General features: G+C 52.3%; 9 protein-coding genes across 9 annotated transcripts; 6 read left to right on the forward strand and 3 right to left on the reverse strand.

The window, feature by feature from the left end:
• Nucleotides 1–774: 774 nt before the first annotated feature.
• Nucleotides 775–1,993, forward strand: LY79DRAFT_698015 (uncharacterized protein; the record flags this gene model as incomplete). The annotated part of the gene is made up of 2 exons (XM_060564867.1): nucleotides 775–788; nucleotides 851–1,993. 2 exons carry the CDS (start codon nucleotides 775–777, stop codon nucleotides 1,869–1,871), a joined length of 1,035 nt encoding a protein of 344 aa, XP_060408777.1. The 3' UTR covers nucleotides 1,872–1,993.
• A 967-nt stretch (nucleotides 1,994–2,960) lies between these two features.
• LY79DRAFT_569123 (uncharacterized protein) lies at nucleotides 2,961–3,764 on the forward strand. Its single transcript, XM_060559033.1, has 2 exons — nucleotides 2,961–3,094; nucleotides 3,168–3,764. The coding sequence occupies exons 1-2, from the start codon at nucleotides 3,011–3,013 to the stop codon at nucleotides 3,681–3,683; spliced, it is 600 nt and encodes a 199-aa protein (XP_060408778.1). The 5' UTR covers nucleotides 2,961–3,010; the 3' UTR covers nucleotides 3,684–3,764.
• Nucleotides 3,765–4,252: 488 nt separating this feature from the next.
• On the forward strand, nucleotides 4,253–6,730 carry LY79DRAFT_526351 (major facilitator superfamily transporter; the record flags this gene model as incomplete). The annotated part of the gene is made up of 3 exons (XM_060555830.1): nucleotides 4,253–4,574; nucleotides 5,457–5,703; nucleotides 5,767–6,730. The coding sequence occupies 3 exons, from the start codon at nucleotides 4,253–4,255 to the stop codon at nucleotides 6,728–6,730; spliced, it is 1,533 nt and encodes a 510-aa protein (XP_060408779.1).
• Nucleotides 6,731–7,190: 460 nt separating this feature from the next.
• LY79DRAFT_673815 (calpain family cysteine protease) lies at nucleotides 7,191–10,313 on the reverse strand (the record flags this gene model as incomplete). The annotated part of the gene is made up of 2 exons (XM_060564224.1): nucleotides 7,191–9,908; nucleotides 9,969–10,313. 2 exons carry the CDS (start codon nucleotides 10,311–10,313, stop codon nucleotides 7,191–7,193), a joined length of 3,063 nt encoding a protein of 1,020 aa, XP_060408780.1.
• A 384-nt stretch (nucleotides 10,314–10,697) lies between these two features.
• On the forward strand, nucleotides 10,698–11,444 carry LY79DRAFT_569127 (uncharacterized protein). Its single transcript, XM_060559034.1, has 2 exons — nucleotides 10,698–10,776; nucleotides 10,839–11,444. The coding sequence occupies exon 2, from the start codon at nucleotides 11,061–11,063 to the stop codon at nucleotides 11,400–11,402; it is 342 nt and encodes a 113-aa protein (XP_060408781.1). The 5' UTR covers nucleotides 10,698–10,776; nucleotides 10,839–11,060; the 3' UTR covers nucleotides 11,403–11,444.
• Nucleotides 11,445–14,859: 3,415 nt separating this feature from the next.
• Nucleotides 14,860–15,384, forward strand: LY79DRAFT_594108 (uncharacterized protein; the record flags this gene model as incomplete). Its single annotated transcript, XM_060561648.1, has 1 exon — nucleotides 14,860–15,384. The coding sequence occupies one exon, from the start codon at nucleotides 14,860–14,862 to the stop codon at nucleotides 15,382–15,384; it is 525 nt and encodes a 174-aa protein (XP_060408782.1).
• Nucleotides 15,385–15,720: 336 nt separating this feature from the next.
• On the reverse strand, nucleotides 15,721–17,025 carry LY79DRAFT_594109 (Ni2+-Co2+ transporter transition metal uptake transporter; the record flags this gene model as incomplete). Its single annotated transcript, XM_060561649.1, has 2 exons — nucleotides 15,721–16,193; nucleotides 16,251–17,025. The coding sequence occupies 2 exons, from the start codon at nucleotides 17,023–17,025 to the stop codon at nucleotides 15,721–15,723; spliced, it is 1,248 nt and encodes a 415-aa protein (XP_060408783.1).
• Nucleotides 17,026–18,418: 1,393 nt separating this feature from the next.
• LY79DRAFT_526320 (ubiquitin carboxyl-terminal hydrolase, family 1) lies at nucleotides 18,419–19,194 on the forward strand (the record flags this gene model as incomplete). The annotated part of the gene is made up of 2 exons (XM_060555829.1): nucleotides 18,419–18,770; nucleotides 18,821–19,194. 2 exons carry the CDS (start codon nucleotides 18,419–18,421, stop codon nucleotides 19,192–19,194), a joined length of 726 nt encoding a protein of 241 aa, XP_060408784.1.
• A 136-nt stretch (nucleotides 19,195–19,330) lies between these two features.
• LY79DRAFT_594111 (putative Xaa-Pro aminopeptidase) lies at nucleotides 19,331–20,907 on the reverse strand (the record flags this gene model as incomplete). The annotated part of the gene is made up of 4 exons (XM_060561650.1): nucleotides 19,331–19,430; nucleotides 19,487–19,965; nucleotides 20,022–20,658; nucleotides 20,738–20,907. The coding sequence occupies 4 exons, from the start codon at nucleotides 20,905–20,907 to the stop codon at nucleotides 19,331–19,333; spliced, it is 1,386 nt and encodes a 461-aa protein (XP_060408785.1).
• Between the last annotated feature and the right edge of the window lie 76 nt (nucleotides 20,908–20,983).

Consider the following 20,983-nt stretch of genomic DNA (forward strand, 5'->3'; position numbering starts at 1 on the left):
TTTACTCGGATTAGAGATGTGCAGTCGACCAAAAGACCCTCTTTACCGCTTCTGCGATGACCGTCAGTCCCTTCCGCCCTTCCGTCCTTCACTCTTTGGTCGAAGTCCCCTAATTCCTGTGCAGACCGGAGATGTGGGGTGCCGGGCTGCGATCGGACCGGAGATTGCCCACCGGGCGTGCCCTTGCCGTGGAAATGTCCGGAACGTGAGTTTCAATCGCTCTAAAGCGCAGGCCATGCATGCCACTAACGCGCAGTACGGACAGACCAGTGCTACGTCGAAAACTGTTACAAGACCAGAGACAAGCTGTACGGGTATTGCCCCGACCACCGATGTCTGGTACCGAGCTGTTTCGAGACACGAACTATTGACTCTGAGTACTGTGTTGACCACGTTTCTAAAATATGCCGGGAGCCGAAATGCCGAGAACCTGTGCATGCCGATCATCGCTGCTTGATGCACCAGAAATGCACTGTGAAAAAGTGCACGAAATTCAGACTCAAGAAATCAGATGGTGTTTATTGGGACTTTTGCGAGCAGCGTAAGGAACCTCGGCGTTTCGTTTCGTGTTTTTTTTTCTTTTTTTCTTTTCTTGACTCGATATTATTGCTGACTGAGTTATAGACTACACCGAGAACTGCTGTACCTACAAAGGCTGCAAGAGCATTTGCCTTCCAGGTTGTCGAGCCTGTGCGACTCATAAATGCACCTACGAGGGCTGTCTTAATTTCCGATACAACGAAATTGATTCGAAAAGAGTCTTTTGCCGAGATCATGGTTGCGGCGCAGCAAATTGCTACGCAGTAGCCGTCAGTCTTGATGGGGGTGGTTTCAGCCCCTTCTGTCACAGACACACCTGCGTTATTAAAGGATGCGTCGAGATTGCCGATTTTGGAGTTCACTGCCATCGTCATCGCTGCCACTGGAAGTCTTGCGAAAAACCTTGCTTGGAAGGAGGAGAGTACTGTGCGGATCATGAGTGCAGAAAGGATGGATGCCGGAAGATCGTCAGGATTCCACTCGGCTACTGTGATGAGCACTCCTGCAAGATTGACAAGTGCCTAAACTACTGCGATGTCACTTCAGAAAGCATCTGCTTCGAGCACTCAAGGGAAGATCAGTTCCGGCGCATCAAACACTTGGAGGAAAAACTACGAGAGCGACAGTACGATTGTAGTCCTCCTGGCCACCATGACCACCCTTATTTCAACGATCTTCAGGTCCGTCACGACAAGCTTATCAGAGACTATGACGACTGTCTGGTTAGACTCAACGAGTCCCGGGACGAGGTTCGCATTCTACGCAGCACATGGATTTCGGGGGATGACAATCGTCTATGGAGGCAAGAAATCGAGGACTGCAACTCACGGTTACTTGTGGACTTGGAGCGAGAACAGAAGAGAACCGAGCATTGGGAGCGCAAAGCGGTCGAGCTTGGCCGAAGGATTGATGACCTCGAGTGCGTATTGGCAGAAGAGCGGCTGAGACACCCAAAGTCTGATGAATATGTGCGACAGATCGGGGACCTCGTTCGCAAGGTGGAGATACTCGAGGAAGAGCTCCGCATCGAGCGATGCAACAACCACTTGCACGAAGGACGACAGCGCGAGATTGAGAAGCTGCTTTGCACCATTGAGGAGCTCGAGAGGAAGCTCAAAGGTGATCACTTCAAGATAGATGAGCTTATCAGGAAAGTCGACCTGCTGCAGTCAATACTCGCTGGCGAGAAGGAAAAAAGAGAAATTCTTCTCGAAGAGATCGCCAAGCGCGATGATTGCGAAAGGCTGCGACGAGATGACCGTCGTCGACCTAGGAGAGGAAGCTGGGAAAGAAGGTCACGCGACTCGCGCCCTTGGGGTAGCGTTTACTGAGAGGTCAAGCTCTCCAGGCCCACCATTTGAATCTCGTTGATAGGACGCACTTCATGGGAACAACTAATATCTTTTCTTACGACATATATGCATCATGGGCGTTTAATCCTGGTTGGGAGGACAGTTGTTATACCAGCATTTTCTTGTAAAACTCAAGATGGCTTGCAACAGCCGGTAAAAAATACAACTCGATTACAAGATGCTTGGACCGAATCATATCTGGTTTAGGGGTTGTTCTTAGTGTCATCCTGTCTGTCGAGTCACGGAATGCCTCATTGTAACACAAGATGAGCACTCAACGCTGTGTGGCACAAAGAGAGAGATTAAGTAGAATTGTTTAAACATGAACTATTCGACGTGCTTGTCGACTGTATCATGGTGATCTATTTCTATCTGTGGCCGCCAAGGTGCTTCTAACTATGAATATCGGTTGCTGCTGCTCTTTCAAAATCTCCTTTGAGATATCCGCATTGAAGGTATGGAGTCCCTATTACATAGTACTTATTTTACAAACATAGACCTTTATATGTCACACCGTACAAAGTTTCTTTGAAGAAAATGTCGAGGAAACAATGGACTGTCTCGTTTTTTGTAGAATAAAACCGAGTCCGACACAAGGAACACAACAACGCTGATTCAGGGTCCTCAACACAACTATCGCAAAGTGTCTTTGTGAAATATATTATTATTGGATGAAAGATTCGAACTGACTCTAGAGCTTTTTTGAGGTATAATAAACAACATGATTCCGTCGTCACGTCGGCTTCCATCCAATCCGATCCTAGACCATTCAACCCAACAACTTCCACACTGTCATCAAACTCTTCCAAAGCACCCAGCTACGTCTAAACAGTTTCCCGACTCACAATGTGCCGAACACCAAGATACTTGCACGTCTGTCCATGCTCCAACCTGAACTGCCCTCGGCGGGACAATGACCCTATGACGGCAGGAATGCTCCGCCCTGGAAAAGGGCATGTCCTATGGTGTGAGGTTCAGCCACAGACCTGGGACTACTGCGACAGATGGTTTTACGAGCAGCCATACGAGGTCGTTTTGAATGCTTTCATTGACCCCAAAGACCACTGCCCATACTTCATGTGGAAGAACATGAGGCAAACTGACCCATTGTGTCAGGAATGTCTCCAAGAGACAGCTCAAATCCAAGAAGAAAAGCTGTTCAAGCTGCGTGCGCGCTGGGACGACGCGCGGGTTGCAGTACCCTATCAATTTATGCCATCTCAGTTCAAAAATACAGATACACAGACTACGCAGGCTCAAGGTCGACATGCTAACCTTTCCCAGGACCGGGTTCAGTTTGCCCACACAGGCAATTCTAGTGGCAGCGCCAGTGGCAGCACCACCAGAGGCATCGCTGGAAGTATGCAAGCAGCTCAAATTTATGGCCAGCATCTTCCTGGCTCCTCATACCCATCAGCCGAGCCTGAAACTCGTGAGCAGCTGCTAGAGAGAATCAGGTTTCTCAACGAACAAATTGGAAGTCTTGAAGCACTTGAGGAAAGACCGAACCCGCCTCCAGGGAACAGCCTGAGAACCTTTGGCGTCACAAACACAAGAAACCCCTTTGACAGCGTAGGAAAATCTGGCAAACCCGCAATAACAGCCGACAAGTCGTTCCGTCATAGACCAACTTATGGCCCCATTGGGCGGGGTGGTCTACGGCAATTGGTGCAGAGCAGTGAAGCTGACAATAGTTATGCTCCGACCTCGAATTCCTTCGGCGCCATCGGACAGCAACGAAATCCCCCAGGAAACGGCGGAGGCTCTGGTTCTCAGAACTCTCAGCCATGATCCACGTTGAAACAATGACAAAACATCAGAATTTGAGAGTGATGGAACTAGTTGAACTGCAAGGAGCGCACTGGATGCGTTATAATCCGAGGAATGGCTTAGGAAGGGAGCAAAAACGCTTCACCAGATTTATCGAAATACTTGGATATTGTTCTTTTCGTCCAGTTTAAGGCTTTAAAGAAGTCTTCGACTGCTCTTCCGTAGTTACTGTCTTAGGATGTATGAGATATCTGTTGTGACCGCACCGATTAGTGTGAGTTGAGCTTTTGTACCCGAAGTAACTCTCGCTCTCTGAGGCTCACATGAATAATCCCAGCACCATTGGGAGTCAATCCTATTCAAATTAAACAATCAATTTCTTTGGGGGGGGGGGGGGGGGGGCCTTTGGCCATCCCGTGATCAATCAAGATCCTGGACAAGCAACAGTTATGCGTTGCTCACCCACGAGACCGAGATGATGTGCTTAGTCATCAATGGCACCAGTGACCCGAAAACCGCCGCGTCAAATCATCTTTGGGTTGCTATCAATCCCGATACATAGACCGCAAGACATACTCGGTGGCGGAATCATGCCGCCCGCTACGCAGCGTATAGACGAGAGCATCTCTTATGCCGCTATTGATGCGTCAGCGGTCCCGCGCAGGCAGCGGAAAGCCGGTATCGGGGCCTTGCTCACGCTCGTGCTCCTCGTCAACCTGGCTGCTAGCCTGTACCAGCTCCCCCTGAGCAGGGTGATCGAGCGCCGCCTGTGTCGTGAGCACTATCTGATCGCGGACCCATCGGTCATGGATCGAGATGGCAACGTCGAAGAGCGCCTATGCAAGATTGATGTCGTCCAGCAGGGTCTGGCTTGGATCCAGGGAACCATGGAGACTGCCTGGATCGTGGGTGGTGAGCATGGACTCGCGCTAAGTCAAAGCATCCACATTTCGGCACCCCCCACATTTCGGCACCCATTTACACCAAAACTGCTCTTTTTCACTATAGCTCTAACTTAATAACCTTAGCCTTAATAATTATAGGAAAATTTATATCTATATATAATTACTTAAAAGACCTATATATAGCTTATAAAGTCTTTTTACTTAGTATAAGTAAAGTACTAGCTACTTAAAGTTAAAGTAGTAAAAGTGTTAAAGTTATAGTATATTTTACTAGTATTTTTTAATACTTAAAAAAGCAGTATAACTTCTTAGTTATTAAATAGAAAGGCTTAAAACTTAGTATAATACTATTTAGGTCTATATATAGTATTATTCTTCTTAAATCCTTAATATTTATAAGGTTAATATAAAATAAATTATAATTATATACTTTACTAAAAAACTTTTTATAAGAAAATTTTTAAGTTTATTATTTAAGCTTATATAAGTATATATATACTATATAAGTATTACTAATATAAGCTATATAGTATAATAGTACTATATATAAAGTTTTAAGTTTATAGTATATATATTTATTAAGTTATAGTTAAATATATTTTACTAGTATTTTAGTACTTTCTTATAAAAACTAGTCTACTTTAAGCTATAGTTACTAAAGTAAAGTATAAAAGCTTAATATAGACTTATTAAGTAATTATCTATATAAATTAATTTGCCTAGAATTATATATACTATAGTTGCTTAGTTATAGCTATTATAAAAAGGGGGTAGTTTTGGTGTATTTTGGTGTATTTTGGTGTAAGTGGGGGTTGCCGAAATGCGGGGGGTGCCGAAAAGTGGGTGGGTTGACTTATCTGATAAGCGCTTCGCAGCTAACGCCCTTTAGATTTCGTCATGACGATTCCCCTGGGCTTTCTCGCCGAACGATATGGGCGGCGCAGCATTCTCTGTATCAATCTTGCCCCCCGCATCGTCATGCTGTCGTGGGCTGTCATCGTGGGCTATTTCGAACAGATCATGCCAACGAAGGCCATCGTTGCATCGCCGTTTCTATCCATACTGGGTGGCGACTGTGTTTTCAACTCAATCACATATGCAATTGCATCGGGCATCACGGATGATCACGTCCAACGGTGAGTTGAACCTAGGTTCGAAAGCCTCACTTGGGGCATGTTTGTACTGACTGGGCTATCAAGTGCCACATACTTTGGATGGATGAGCTCCGTTTCATATGTTGTCAATTTGCTGGGTCCGGCCCTTGCATCGGCTTCCATGAGTCTACTTCTATGGCTACCGTTCTGGATCGGCATATCCCTCCTTCTTTTGGCCATCCCGACCATATCTCTCATCGACGACTCACCCGAGAGTCACTCTCATTCTTCCATATCCCGAAATGCAGATGATCAAGCGAGGCCTCTGCTGTCATCTCCTGTTCTGAAAGCCCAAGACGCCGATGCATCTCTGCTACGATCTATCGTCCAACGTTTCGGTGCCTTGCGATCCATCATCGCGAGTCGCCCACGCAACATGAGTCTTCTTCTCATCAGCTTCGTCCTCACGTCTCTTGCAAGCTCAGACACTAAGCTGTTGGTACAGTACATCTCAAAGAGGTACGGCTGGACGTTTGCTTCCACAGGCTATCTCTTGTCCGCCAAAGCTGTGGTCAACTTTACACTGCTTACAGTCATCGTTCCCGCAATCTTACGTTCGAGCCAGATGAGGTCGCTTCATATCCCACCCGAAGTGGTCAGCCACCGTATGAATATGTACTATGCCAAGATCTGTTTGGTAATCTCTATACTTGGTGCTTTAGCCATAGCCCTGGCCACACAGATCTGGATATTGGTGCCGTCATTGTTTATTTACGCTCTCGGCTCCGCCCTCCCGGTCTTTACCCTCTCGTTGCTCAAATCACCTTATGTCGCTCCAAAACGGAACGAACAAAGGTTGGATGTGGTCGATCCTGAATCGCATGTCTTCTCTATCGTCATGATGGTTAAAACGTCGGGATCACTGTTGGGCGCGCCTCTAATGATGGTCCTCTGGGTTCGAGGCATCTCATTGGGTGGCTCCGCATTAGGAATCCCGTACTTCGTGTCTGCTAGCTGTTACATTGTTGCCCTCGCTATACTCTCGAGCATTTCCGGCAGACAAAGTTAGTACTTTTTCAAAGTTCTACTGGGATTGCATGAAGCCCTCTCCGATAAGAACTTTGCCCTGCGTCCTGACAGTGCTCGGATACTGGAGGGGAAACTTGGACGGCAGCTCAATGCGAATAAATGTATTTCATAAACGACCATTACGGTGTGTTTGAAACGGCTCTGCCGTCAGTTGTGAGGCCAGCCCACTCGCGGAGCACAAAGAAGTAAGAACAGAGTGGATATGAACTGAGATCCTGCCATGTGATACCAAACACGAGTCCTGTTACCAATGTACTCAAATACAAGATCGCTCTAGGATCTCGCCCGAAAACCACGCAAGCAACTCGCCAGCCTACAGACTAGGCGTCGAATCAAATGCTCACAACGCCTAAGGCCCCATCAAAAAAATTTGGTCAAATCAGTCTCTGCTTTACCGTCTACCGTCATGTGCGTCGTCACTCTGTATCTTCTAGAAGGCTCTAGAACAGCTCTTTGTTGGTTTCTAAGGGTGTCGCTTCGGGTGTGGCAATCACTTCGGGGGTGGAGGTTCCCGAGTCCATCTTGTCGTACCCGGAGGAGTCGAACGTCTTGTCTGTGTTGGCGCTTCTGTCTGAATCGACACTGGTCTCCGATTTGGAGTCTTCGTTGGCCTCCTTGGTCGTGTCATCACCGTCCTTCTGGTCACACTCTTTGCCGTCTGCTGGGGCAGCGACGACGGTCTCAGACGCAGTCTTGTCTTGCGGCTTCGCAGACTCGGCCTTGACGCCATTAACGATGTTGTCAGCTCCCAGCTTCTCACGCTCTCCGCCAGCGTTGACCTGCGCGTTGTCGAGGTCGGCTTCGCCCTTCTTGCCCATACCTCCCTCTAGAAGCTCGCCGCCCTCCATGACGACATGGACCTCAAGGTCTTCGTCCATGGAGTAGACGCGAACACCGACGATGCAGATAGCGTTCCAAGGATCGGGTAGCCCCTCCTCCTCAGACTCGTAGCGCTCGTCGCGAGTCTTGGGTGGACCTGAAGGAGTAAGACGTGGCTTTCTGACCATATCGTCATCACTGTACAGCTCCTCCCAGTCTTCGATTGGCGAGTCCGATGAATCGTCAGCCGAGTCGTATTCAACCTTCTGGGCCGGTGCTGGGGCTGGTGCAGGCTGGGCGACAGGCTTCTCATTGGCAGCATCTTTCTTGGGCTCGCCCTTGGACTCTGTTTTGGAGTCACCCTCCACACCGTCTTTGGCATTGTTGTCCGGAACGGACTTGTCGTTTGTCACCTCTGTTGGCTTCTGAGTCTCTTCGGAGGAGCCGGCCTCATTCTGATCAGGCTTATCCTCCTTGGGCACTTCCTTGACAGCGTTCGTCTGAACGGCCTTGTCATTGGGCTTCTCTGCCTCCATCGTCTTCGTCTCCTCTTCCTTCTCCGTCCCGGCTGCATCTTTTGTCTTGGCATCTGTATCTTTCTTTGCTCCTTCTTCGACCTTTTGCTTGGCTTCTTCTGCCTGTTTCGCGGCAACTGCGTGTTTCTCCGCTAGTTCGTCTTCCTTCTTTTTGGCTTCTTCAGCCTTCTTCTTGGCTTCTTCCTCGACCTTGGCCCTTCTGCGATCTCGTTTCTCATTATTTTTCTTGGTCTGCTTCTTGGTAATCTCGCGGTTCAGATGACGCCTCTCCCAGAGCTTGCGACGCTCCTTTTGGCGGGACTCTGACGCCCGCTGCTGCTCCTTAACCTTGCGCAAACGAGCAACCTCTTCGAGGTGCGCGGCGCCCTTGCTGTGAGCCAGGTCGTACGCGGATCCGACCTGAACGAGCTTATCGTTCTCAACCCGCTTTCGGCACTCCCGCTTCACGACGGCTTCAACAGAGGGCAAGCTGGTGTCCCTCTCGCCGGTCACGCTCATGAAGATGCTGTACTCTCCAGCGGGCATGTCCGGCAGTTCAATGGATACGGATCGGTCCATAAGGTAGTTTCCGTGGGAGCGCACAATATAGTCTTCGGCGCCAGGGCGGCCACGCTCGTGAATGCGAAAGTGGATGCGGAAAACGTATTGGCCCTGAAGCCCTTTGAAGTATCTGTTGTCAAGCTGAGAGAGAACCAAACAAAGGGGGCCGTCTTTAGTCAGTTTGATCTGGAACTTCTCGTTGAACTGCGACTTCCAGGGCACGTCGACGCCGATCCAGCGTTGAGCGCATCGCCAGGCGGGGTCTCGGAACAGCCGGGTTCGGTCGATGTGCTGATACTTGCGGAGGAAATCGTCGTAGTTGATCCAGAAAACGGAGTCGTTGCCGAAATGGTGGCCGAGCTCCTCCTGGACCTCCATGGTCCATTCCTTGGACCCGTCAGACCAAGCGCCCTCCCACACGCCTTTGCGGATCTTTCCCCAAGGGTTTCGAAGTTTGATCAGGCGCTCTCCGGACTTGAGCGTCCTAGCTTCCATGATTACGTACGCGTGACCCTCGGATATGCCCTCCCTTTCGCCGTAGCCTCCGTCGAGAAGACCGGTAGAGCAACCAAAGAGAAACTCCTCGTTGACTTTGGAAAGCTCATTCTCCCAGAAACCATCGGTATCAAGGATGTCAGAGGTAAGCAGCTCAGTGGTGACACCGCCGGAGAGGTCTTCCAAGCCCTCGCCGATCCAGCCACCAGACAGAGAGGCGTAATCGCCATGGGCTTTGGCGTAGGCCTTCTCAAGTAGAGGTACCCAGGTCTCGTTCTGGTCCTTGCACTGAGCAAAGAACAGCGCCTTGGAACCGGTCTGGTACGTCTTGCGGTAGACCCGTTCCACATCCTCACGATCAATCTGCTGAAGGAGGTCTCTTTGCATGCTAGGCGAATCCCAACAGGGAGATTTAAGATAAAGCTTGTCGTCAATGATGGAGTAAATCCATTCTCCATCGCGGTAGAAAACGAAGCCGTAAATACCAATCCGGGTGTCGTATTCGACACAGGTGCGCTCGATGCCACCCTCGACATTAGCGAGAGCAGTCATGGTAGCCATGAGCCAGCAGTCTCCTAGACTGCCCTGTTTAACGTCGCCGCCGTTGATATTCTTCATGAAGGTGGGCTTCTCGAATATCTCATGGACACGCTTGACGGCCTTGGGAACGGAAGCGCTAGGATTCGAGAGGGTGGACCTCGAGAGCTGCCATTTCGTGTGGCCGAGGGTGTTGAGGCAATGGCCTTTCTCCCACTTCAGATCCCAGTCCTGGAGGCAAAAAGTTAGCTGACTGAGGACGCGTTGCTTTATTGTTGTAGGTAAACTTACCAAATCCCAGCCGGGGTCTCGGTATCGCATGTTGACTCTCCTGCACTCCTGTATGATCTTCCTGACCTTGCGGCGGCATTCTTCCGCGGCTCTCTCGTAGCCGGCAGTCAACAGCTCATTGGGCTTTTCGGAGCTCGCCGGTGGCGGCACAGGGTCGAAAGGAAGAACGGCGAGTGCCTTGTTAAACTTCTTGTCCTGGAACCTCTTCCATATGTGGTTGATGGACGGCTGGGGAGGCGCCCTCTTCTTCTTCTTCTTCTTCTGGTCGTTGTTGTTGTTTGATGCCGGGACGGGACGAGGGCGGCGAGGGTCATCAGACTCTTCTGAGGAGCTATAGCCGTGCATATTGGCGGTAGAAACAGAACGGGGGAGGTCGGAATGTGGGTTGAAGAAGTCAATGGATCACGGCGGTCAGGAAAGAGAATCGAGGACAGCAACGAGGAGCAGGAGGCGGACAGAAAATATCTTCAACTGCCAGCTCGCAGAAAAGTTCCTGCAGCCACTGTGTGGTGCGCGGGTCAGTTACGGCAAGATGGGACGAAAGGAGGGCAGCCTAACAAGGTAGCACGGACAGGCGATTCAGGCGAAACGGAACGAGGATGGGATATGGAGGGTATCTTTTGGGGGGGAGAGTTCAACACGAGTCGCGGAGGGCGGAGCTAGGGGTTATAAAGGCAAAGAGAAGATGAAGGGAGAGGGTACGAATAGATATCTGGCGGAGGGCCTCACCAAGCTTAGAATCCTAAGACCGGCAAGTGCTAGGTTTCTCCACGAACAAGTCGCAGCCTCGCGGGACGGATGGGACGATCTGAGGACAGGCATGAGTCGAGACCAGGGTGGCCGGGGGTCTGGAAAGTGGATGGCGCGCACCACAAGGAGATGGAGGGCGGACATGATCCATTCACCGCAACGAGGCGGCAACGGCGTCGAGTCGGAAGCAAGGAAGTGGTCTCGGGGGAGGCTGGCGGCATCAAAACGCCAGGGCGGACCCCAACGACTTGTCTGTCGTAGACAACATGGATATCGTCGTGCTGCTGCTGCTGCTTCTTCTTGTCACCCCTTCGAGTCCCCCTTCCCCCAACATGTGCATCCATGAGCTGGGGCAGGTCAAGGGTTTATCTTGGCGTCGAGACTAGTGTAGCCGGTTCCAGGGTCCAGACGGACAGACAGTGTCTCTTTGGGGTAGTGTACTCCGTACTTTGTAGGAGTAAGGGTCTTGTTCGTTCTGCATGGTCTAGCGACGGCGGTGGAGAAGTGAGAATGGGTAGCAAAGATGACGGGCGGGATGGCGTGTGTTGGACAAAGAGAGAAAGGCGTCGCACGGCTGGTTTCTGGACAAGATTTGGAGGCTGCGAGACGCGCCGGAGAAAAAGGGTCGTGGAGGGACCGACACGGCTTCTGTGGGGTGGGTGGATAGATAGCCTAGGTGCCTAGGCAGGCAGGTATGTATATACATGGGTACAGGGTACGCGGACGGGTTCCGTCCCGGGGGTCACGTACAGTACGAAGTACCTACCTGCGTACACTACGGTACCTACATCTGGGCATTCCACCCAATCCTGTCATGCACCCACCCAGAGGCGCTAGTGTGGTGCTCTTGCAGCGACCGCCCGATTACAACTTTTTAGCGTACTTACAAGTCCAGACGACTTTTTATGGCGGGCATGATTGTTTCAATTGGCTCTGGAAACGGAGGGTACTGCTACCCGGGTAGTGCTGCCGTTGCTGATAAGGAACGCCGCTCGCTAGCGGCGAACCGAAGCGAGACTCTTATCAGTCTTACTCTCAGTCCGAAAAAGGAACAAGGCGCGAACCTCGAGCTTTTGTTCCTCGCTGTCTTCTTATCTGCAGCATTTGCCTCCAACTTCCCGCTCTCCATCACCCCCCTCTCCCCGGTCGCCCGCCCAAGGCTTGGCTTCTCGTCTCCTTCATCGACAGCTCTTAAACCTTCCCTTGTTTTCTCTGGCCTTGTTGATGTATGTATACTCTCGTACTCAGATAACGTCCTGATGAAGCGTGGCTCGGAGAAGATACGTCTCGCCACCACAAGGCGCCACTGACTCGGCTTGGGGATCCTCCCATCAGCCCCGTCTGACGGTGTTGGTCATCTCTGCCTCGACGCACCGGCCAAAAGTCGGGAATACATATTATTTACACTTACAAATCATGGCAATGGATGGCAACATGGCCCACCGCCAGTGCCACGCCAGCCGTCTCTGCCGATGCGTGGAACGCGGGCCCGAGCCCGGACGCGGGTACGTACGACCGGATCACCTTGTTTAGTTGTACATGCAGGGAGGGTATCGTATCTGCCTGTGGCCAATCTGTCTCGGCCATCAATCCAAACCAACGTCTTCGGTGAGCTAGGTCTCTGCACGACACAATGATCCAGTTGCGGTTGTGGTGGCATCTCCAGCAGCGACCATGTTCACGCATCTGGTCGCCTCGCTGCCAGCAGGCTTCAATTCCAAAGCCGTTGGCTTGCTGCAATCGGCTCCGATGCGATGGATGGCTTAGGCATCTGCATCCTTTGACCTACCTGGTCCACGTTCGTGGCCGCCTCGTCAGCAGAGCTGGAGAGCAAACCAATCTTCTACGGCCACATAGAAAACAGAACGGGACGACTCGATGCTGGCTGGACATCCCTCCGTGTTTTTCTATTCCGGGTCGCTCACAGCAATGCTTACTTGCTCTGGTGTAGCCCTGTACTTCGGTTGGACAAGACCCGATGATCCCCTCTGGTATCCCGAGATTGCGAGATAGCTTGGCGGAATACCCAAAGGAAACCCTTGCTGCCTCAGCCCCTCGCGCCAGCGTCTCTGCCAACCACTTTCGTCCTAGGCGTTAACGGACGTTGGCGCCGGCAGGCTGCGGTCGTGGATGCCACCCCAAGCACAGCGGGAAACAGACAGCAGAATCCGGGGATGGCTGCCAGCCTCCTGTGTGTGCGAGTACACAAGAACGGCATGGGTTGCCGCTGGGCACCCACCTGGGCACGATGCAGATACATATGCAGTATCCAGGAGGTGGCAAGGACGCGTTCCCCTACTGATTCGTAGCCTCTTCCTCTTGCCTGCCCTGCCATGCCATGCCTAAGCACACGACATCCCTCTGAGGCCACTGTGGTTCTGTCAGTCAGTCCACTACACACAGCGTTCGCTGTACGGCCGTCTGCCTGCCTGCCTGCTTGCATGATCCTGCGACCCTTTCTCAGCCTCAGGATAGGTGGTCGCCTTGTCTAACAAACTTGTTTCCCGCCCGGCCATCTCACACGCACACGGCCAATGGCGCCGCACTGCATATCGTGGTTGCATTGTCCAGCAACGTGGACAAACTCGGGCCGTCGCACGTAGAACTTGCAGGCCAACACTGGCCACTCTGGCTGTCTTTGTTTCCGACGCTCGATGAACGACATGCCGGATTTCGCCATGGACGGCATGCCTGACACCTGGGCCTCTAGCATACCATTTGGGGAATGCGACCGGCGGACGCCACGAATCGGATGGCTGACATCTCCGTTACGTGCTACGGTGCTTATAACGGAAAAAGAATGCCTGGTCATGGGCACTCAACTTATGGTAGGTGGCGGTCCGTCGAGGCTTGGCTTCAGATAAGGCAAGATGTTAGACGACCCAAGTTCAGTCCAGTCAGTCATACAAAGTTATCACGAGGAAACAAGAGGCAAATCCACGGCAAGAGTCTTTATTGCATTTCAGCACCACCCGTACCTCAAATACCGGTACCGCACAGGTATCACGCCGGTACGGTGTGGATGGACCCTGATCGTCCAAACCACCAGAAACACGCCAGTGGCGACGACGCTGGGGCTGGTTGACGGAATAGCCGATCCGGGAACGTTGAGCCCCCTCCATCTGCACCATTTCGCATGAACCACCAACGGCTGTAGCGTACTCCATTCCCAACCTGGCCTGCGGAGATGCCTACACAACGTGGCCACAATAACCCAAGCCTCCGTTTTTCGGACGGATTGGCCATACTTGCTCTTTTGGGCCAAAGTCTGGACCGAGTTCCTTGTCGGGCTCTGTCCGTTGCCTGCCACACCGCTTCCTCCGGTCCCGCAATCTCCTCGTCTCTTCCCGGCTACCTCACCTCCCACTCCATCCAGACGAGCTTCCTGCAACGCATTCGTCTCGGACCTGCGTCCGCTGGTCTCGTTCATTTCGTCTTCTGCATAATCCCACTCCAAAGCGCTACGGGCTCCAAATGCCGAGAACGTGGTGAAGCTCCGTACTTGTAGCCCACACGGGCCGGAAGGTCTATTTTCAAGTCACATCTACCTCTACTCCCCCTCCCCTCTTGCTCAAGGTGCAAAAAAGACGTATCAAATCTACCAATAGTCTTGTTGATGATGACCAATCTAAATTCAAGATAGACACTTACGACCAAAACCCTAACCCATGAATACATTGCCAGAATTATGCTCGCCAGGACCGTCGGAACTGCACGGCTTTTGTCAAGGTTTGAGTTTAGCGGGACTCGCCTTGCTCGGTGAAGTGGAACGTCGTTCGTGGACATCCAGTCACCTGGTCAACTTGTAGGCCTTTTGACTTTCAACCTTCGTTGGAAAAAGTGAAATCAGCGACTGTTCGATGGTCTGGTCCAGTGACATCCGCCGCACAATGGATTCGAACCATGGTAAAGATCATTTGCCAAACGTTCTTAATCAACTTTTGGCTGCCTTACGCTCAATATGAGGGCTCAAGACGCCTACTCGAACCAAACTTCAGTATCCAAGTATCGGAGATGGGTGCTTCTGTTGTATATCGACCTAGCTCGATGGCGGCTGAACGCACATCCAACTGCTACTCACAACCATCAAACTTATCATCCGTCTTCTTAGGTCCATTCATCATACAACATAATTCACGACATGGATTCCGAAAAGCGGCAAATATCCTCCAAAATGATGGCCGCAGTCCATTGCCGCATCCAGAGGGAGCAGGGTCAGTTACAAGACTACGCCAATGCCACAACAGTTTGGAGTCTACGCGAAGAAGCAGTGCTCGCCGAACTCGAGGAGGCCAACGGACAATGTGAACAACCGACGATACTAGAGAGGTTTCAACCATTGTCCTCTATTGGACTGGAGTCATCGGAAGTGGAGCGGAAATGGCCAGGCATTGCTCGGTCGCAGTCAAGACCGGACGTACCACTTCAACGAGGACTCAGTGAGTCGACTAAACTACAACACGGGCTTTTTCAAGAACTGGAAAAGAAGCGTATGAACGAACAGACCCACGATTCCTCGACGCCGACCTTTGAGAGCCGCACCTCGGCGGTCCAAAGCAAACAAAAGGCACCCACGAAGGCGAAAACGCTTCTGGAGATTTACTACGAGGCTAAGGCGAAAGAGATCGGTGGCGAGCAAAAAGACGCAGTTAATGACGAGCAGTGATTAACGTCTCATGTCATTCGTGGCAAGTCGTACAGCAAAGGCGGTTTGGCCTCTGGTTGTACCTGGTTTATTTGGATGATATCTGGTGAGGTACTCATAAGTGATTTGGCATGAGTTGGTTGCTCGGTCTACGTTATCACCGAACGAGCAGGTTTTGGAAGAAGAATTTTGGGGGCTTTTATCATCATAGCCCCGGAGCCAAGACGTTTGGCATCGAATACAGATACCCTTTCTATCATGTTCTCCGTTCAATTCTACTCATTAACACATGCAGACTTGCGTGTTCTTTGAAGATCCAACTTTCTGATGTCACCGCATGCCCAAATGTTGTATAATCTAATCCTGCATGCTCACCTCACTTGTAACGTCTCCCTTCTTCAACACGGGCTCCTCAGCAGCAGCGATAGTACCGTAACTGGGCCCTTCGCCTGATTCCAATCCCCTCTCCTCCTCGGGCGCAAGCACAGCCCTCGCCTCGGCCCTCTTCTCGACCCTCGTCCGCCACGGGCGGTACACCAGCACGGATCCCAGTCCGACGACGACAAAAAGCCCGCAGATGCTGCCGCCGATGATGTCAAAGTGTTCCCCGATGGCATCCACGCCGTCCCAGAAGCTGCCCTCGGGCTCGGCAACATTGGCGATGAGTGAAAAGACCTGAATGATGCCGATAAAGGCCGAGACGAGGACGGTGATGCCCGTGAGAACGATGGAGTAATACAGGATGGCGACGCGGTCGCGCGAGAAGGCCTTGGACGTGTACAGGGCCATCATCAGGGCGCCGTCCGTAGTATCCAGGAGGCACATGCCAGCTGGCTGTGTTAACTCGCTTCCATCCAATTGATTTAGTGGGCGGGGAGATGACTTACCGGTGAAGAGGACGGGGAAGATGAGGATGAGCCAGATGCTCGTACCCTGCGCGCCATGCACGCTCGACAGTCCCAGAATAGCAATTTCGGAGCTCGTATCAAAGCCCAGCCCGAACAGAATGCCGAGGGGAAACATCTTCCACGGCCGGTCCACAACACGGAACACCTTCTTGAACACACTGGCCAGGAAGCCCTCGCCCTCCAACTTCAGGTTCGTCGCCGCATCTCCCTCCTCTTCCTCCGTGGGTCCGTGTCCCCGCAGCCCCCGCCTTCTCTCTTCGTCCAGAACGACGCGCAGCCTCTTGACAAGCTTGTACAGCACCCATCCGTTGCCGGCACAGAGAAGCAGCAAGAAGGCAGCGCTGACGCTGGTGCCCACGATGTTACCCACACGCGTGAAGCCGTCGAAGCGGTCCCTCAGCGCGCCGCTGGTCGCAGCGACGACGACGCAGGTGACGATGACGATGGTGCTGTGGCCCAGCGAAAAGAAGGTGCCGACGGTGACTGGACGCTGGCCCGACGCGATGAGGCGCCGGGTCATGAGGTCAATGGCGGAGATGTGGTCGGCGTCGAGGGCATGGCGGAGGCCTAGGACGAAGGAGAGGGCGGCGGGGGAGATGAGGGACGGGTGGAAGTGCAGGAGAATCCCGGCGACGGTCCAGATGAGTACGTTGACGGAGACGAGGAGAGCAATGATGCGGACCGTTGGCGCGGGAAGGACGCGGAGGCGCTCTGGAAGGGGGAGGGAGGAGAATGGGACGCGGAACCGCGTCATGGTGATGGTGGGTATGGTTTCTGGGTAGTTGCGATGATTTAGGAGTGCACGGGACGGAAAGATCATGAGATGGCCTCAGTCGAAGGACTCTGCAGCCGATGGAGCTGTGAAGAGAACAGAAGAAGAACAAGCGAGGGACGAGTGTGCGAGGAGGTTGAAGTTGGGATGCCCAGCTGGCCGGACGCAGACTATCGACGGCGAGCCCTCTAGCCCCTCGTCTACCTTCGTAGGTAGTCAATTCGTCTCATGACGGGAAGGATGACCGTTGGAGCCCCTCCATCTTTTAGGTGTTATCTTATCGCTGTTGGGGTTGGAGGGGAGTCATGTGGAGAGAGGATGAATACGCTATGTGTGTGCTACTGTTGCTGCTCCGAGCCGCCGGCCGCCGCCGGCCACGGACCCGAAGGACGGCGCCAAGATTTGCGGCTTTTGTTTCCTGATGGAGCTTTGGGCTTCTTTTTCAGGTGCTAAATTCCCAATGTCCTTGGGAAGCAGGACACGATCTTCGTCCTTTGGTCATGATCCTTTTCTGTAGGTAAGAATCAGTACAAACTGCCAAAGTCCGGCCTCCGGGGTCGATGACCGGCGGAAACCCCCCCCAAGCAGAGCGTGAGTTCTCAACCAGGCTCCGAAGCGTATAGGGCCGATGGCCTTGCCCCAAGACAGCATTGACTTCGATACTCGGTTTGTGTGTATATATCCAGAACTGGTCGCTTGTGGCCACACACTGATTGTGAAGATGGGTTGGCTGTGCTCAAGGGATGGTTGCTCTATCAGCATTTTCGAGAGCATTTAGTTGTCGCTTTTCGCCCTCTTGACTTCGCCTTCTGATCCCCTGACATCCGCAATTAAGAGTTGACTATTCACATTTTATATAATTCGTTTTTATCATAATTCCTGATTCCATAAGATGTTTACGTGTACAAACCTCAATGTTAAACCATGAGGTTGGGTCTTCACTCTCATTGCTATATCACACCAGCGATATTCCACGCATTCTCTAGAGGTGATTTCACGAAAACGGCGGGTTGAACACACTGATATGTTCACAATACCGGCTTACTTTGGTGGATGCAAGGATGACAAATGAGCAGTGGATAGGGGGGCGCTCGGCGATTACAGCGCTCAGTAAGCAGCCACCGCCAGCTTTGTCCCCTGTAATTAGGTGCCTGCCCGTGAATCGCCTCGCCTCTCTCGTCACCGTCCCCACTTCAGAGTGCAGCAGTTGGCCGAGTACTAGACAAGATCCTCAACCTCGTCGTTTGGACGGGAAACAGGACCAAACACCTCGAACGGTAACTGACAACACATGTTTCTGGAATTCCTCTTTTTTCTCTTCGCCTCCAGTCTCATAACAGCTCACAGCTGCCCCAACCCAGCCACAACCCTGACGATGCCGCAGACCTACAACAAGGCCTTCATTCCCCTTGAGTCCAACCCCGATGTCTTCAACGAGCTCATCGCCCTCCTCGGCACCTCGCCGTCCCTCCAGTTTCAGGACATCTTCACACTAGACGACCCCGCCGCCCTGCCGCAAAAAATCCTCGCTCTCGTCCTCGTCTTCCCCACGACGTCCACATTCGAGGCGCGATTGACGCAAGAGGAAGCTGGCGCGAAGGACTGGATGGTGGACCACGACGAGGAGGACGAGGACGCCGTTTGGTTCAAGCAGACGATCAACAACGCCTGCGGCTTATACGCCATACTGCACGCCTTGGCGAATGGGCGGGCCAAGGACTTTCTCAGTGAGTGGCTTATGACGTCAGGCCGAGGACCATTCTAACGCGAGACCCAGGGCCGGCATCATTGCTGGACAGCCTTCTGTCCATTGCAGCGCCCATGGACCCGGCGCAGGCTGCCATGGTGCTGGAAGGGTCCCAGGAGCTTGAGGATGCTTATGCATCCGTTGCGACCAAAGGCGACACGCCCGCGCCGGACAGCGCTGAGGACGAAGTCAACTACCATTACATCTGCTACGTCAAGTCACCGGACACGGGTCATCTCTACGAGCTGGACGGCGACAGGAAGGGACCGGTTGACAGAGGCATCCCGGACGAGCATGAAAAGGTAGATCTAGGCGCGGAATCATTGGACATTGTCCGACGATTCATTGCGCAGGGGGGGCACGATATTGGATTCAACCTCATGGCCTTGGTCGAAAATTCATAACAGCATTTGGACAAACTAGCATAGTTCCAGCGTAGCCATCTGCGTTCTCGAACCACAGGCTGCTACAGTCGCCATCGTTGTGTGCGGCATCGCCATCCTCAAGTCTTGATCTCTACACTTGTATTAATGAGGTACTCTAGCTTGCCTGAATAATCTTCTCCAGTTCGTCGGGGTCCTTGATAGTGGGTGTCAGATTTTCGCTGCCGTCCTTCGTGATCAGGATATTGTCCTCAATTCTGGTCTTGTCAGTACATTGCACGACCCTGGATGCTGCGGTCTAGAATAAACATACCTCACACCTCCAACGTCCCAGTACTTCTCCAGAACAGCGCTATCGATGAACTTGGAGTGGGCTGGGTCCTTGAGGTACGGCTCAATAATGAAACTGCAGAAGTAGATACCCGGCTCGACAGTGATGATGCTACCAGCGGGGAGCGCCCCTCTCACACGCAGATAACGGAACATGGGGTCGGTGTCGGCATAGTTGGCGTTGCCGCCAACATCGTGAGTGTCCATGCCAAGGTAGTGACCCAGGCCGTGAGGGAAGAAGGCAACGCTCGTCCTGTTCTTGAGGATCTCGTCCTTGTCGCCCTTAAGAATTCCAATCGAGTGGAGTCCATCAATGGCGATCTTGTGGGCCAGCAGGTGGATTTCATCCCAAATGACGCCCTCCTTAAGGGCGGCGGTGGTCTCTAGCTGCATCTTCAACACAATGTCGTAGATCTGGCGGGATTCCTTGCTGAATTTGCCGGAAATGGGGAACGTCCGAGTCTACCGTTTGGTTAAAAGAGTTGGTTCCCATCAAGGCCAAGCAAGGCATCACTCACAATGTCGGAGGCATAACAGTTCCATTCCGTGCCAGCATCCAGAAGAAGGTTGAGCTTGCCCTCCAAGGGAGCGTCATTGGCAACATAGTGAAGGGTGGCAGCCGCGCGACCCCCGGCAAATATACCGTGGTAAGCCTGGTTCTTGGCGCCGTTCGCAACGCTGCGTTGCAAAAAGAGAGCTTCCAGTTCCCGCTCGTTCTTAGCCTTCTTGACGTATTCGACAACGGCGTGGTGGGCAATGGTCGAAACGGCGTTGGCCTTTCTGGTGAGGGCGATCTCGTAGTCGTCCTTTACTACACGGCAACGTTCAATTGCGTCTTTCAGAATACTGAAGTTCTTTTCGTCGAACTCGAGGAAAGTGATGCTGTCTAAGACCTGGTTCTGGATAGCAAAGACGGTCTTTTTGGGGCCCTTTCCAAGGCGCGCAAGCTCGGCATTGACATCCGTAGTGTACTTGACTTCGTCGACGTCGTACAATTTCTTTGCCTCGGCCGCACTGACGGGCAGACCAGACCAGATGACACTATCAGGGTCGATGGGGGGGATGAAGAGGGTCGACTTGCTTGTCGCGAGGTCAAAGATGTAGTGGCAGTCGGCGAGGGGGCAACCGGTCAGATAGTAAAAATAGCGGCGCTGTCTTTGTGCCTAGTGTTAGTAAATATTCTGTTGTCTGGGCCAAGGTATCAGGGTTTAAAGAAGAGGAGCTAAGGAATTACCTGAAGGGTTCAGGTTCGTCGTTGTCTTCGAGCATCTTGGTCATGCGACCTTCAACGTAGAGAATGCCGGTAGCATCAGGAACCTTGGACAAGACGTAGTCGGCGACACGGAGGGCATGCTCCTTGGCGGGATACTTGCCCTTGAGCACCGTTTCGTAGTCTTGGGTCATGGTTGCGGAGGCAGCAGGGGTGGAGTAGAGTCTTGCTGGTATCGCCCTGACTGGAGATGCAACGCGCTGTGGTGGC

This window comes from Colletotrichum navitas (assembly GCF_030913465.1).
Source record: "Colletotrichum navitas strain CBS 125086 chromosome Unknown LY79scaffold_98, whole genome shotgun sequence".
NCBI classification, from domain to species: domain Eukaryota; kingdom Fungi; phylum Ascomycota; class Sordariomycetes; order Glomerellales; family Glomerellaceae; genus Colletotrichum; species Colletotrichum navitas.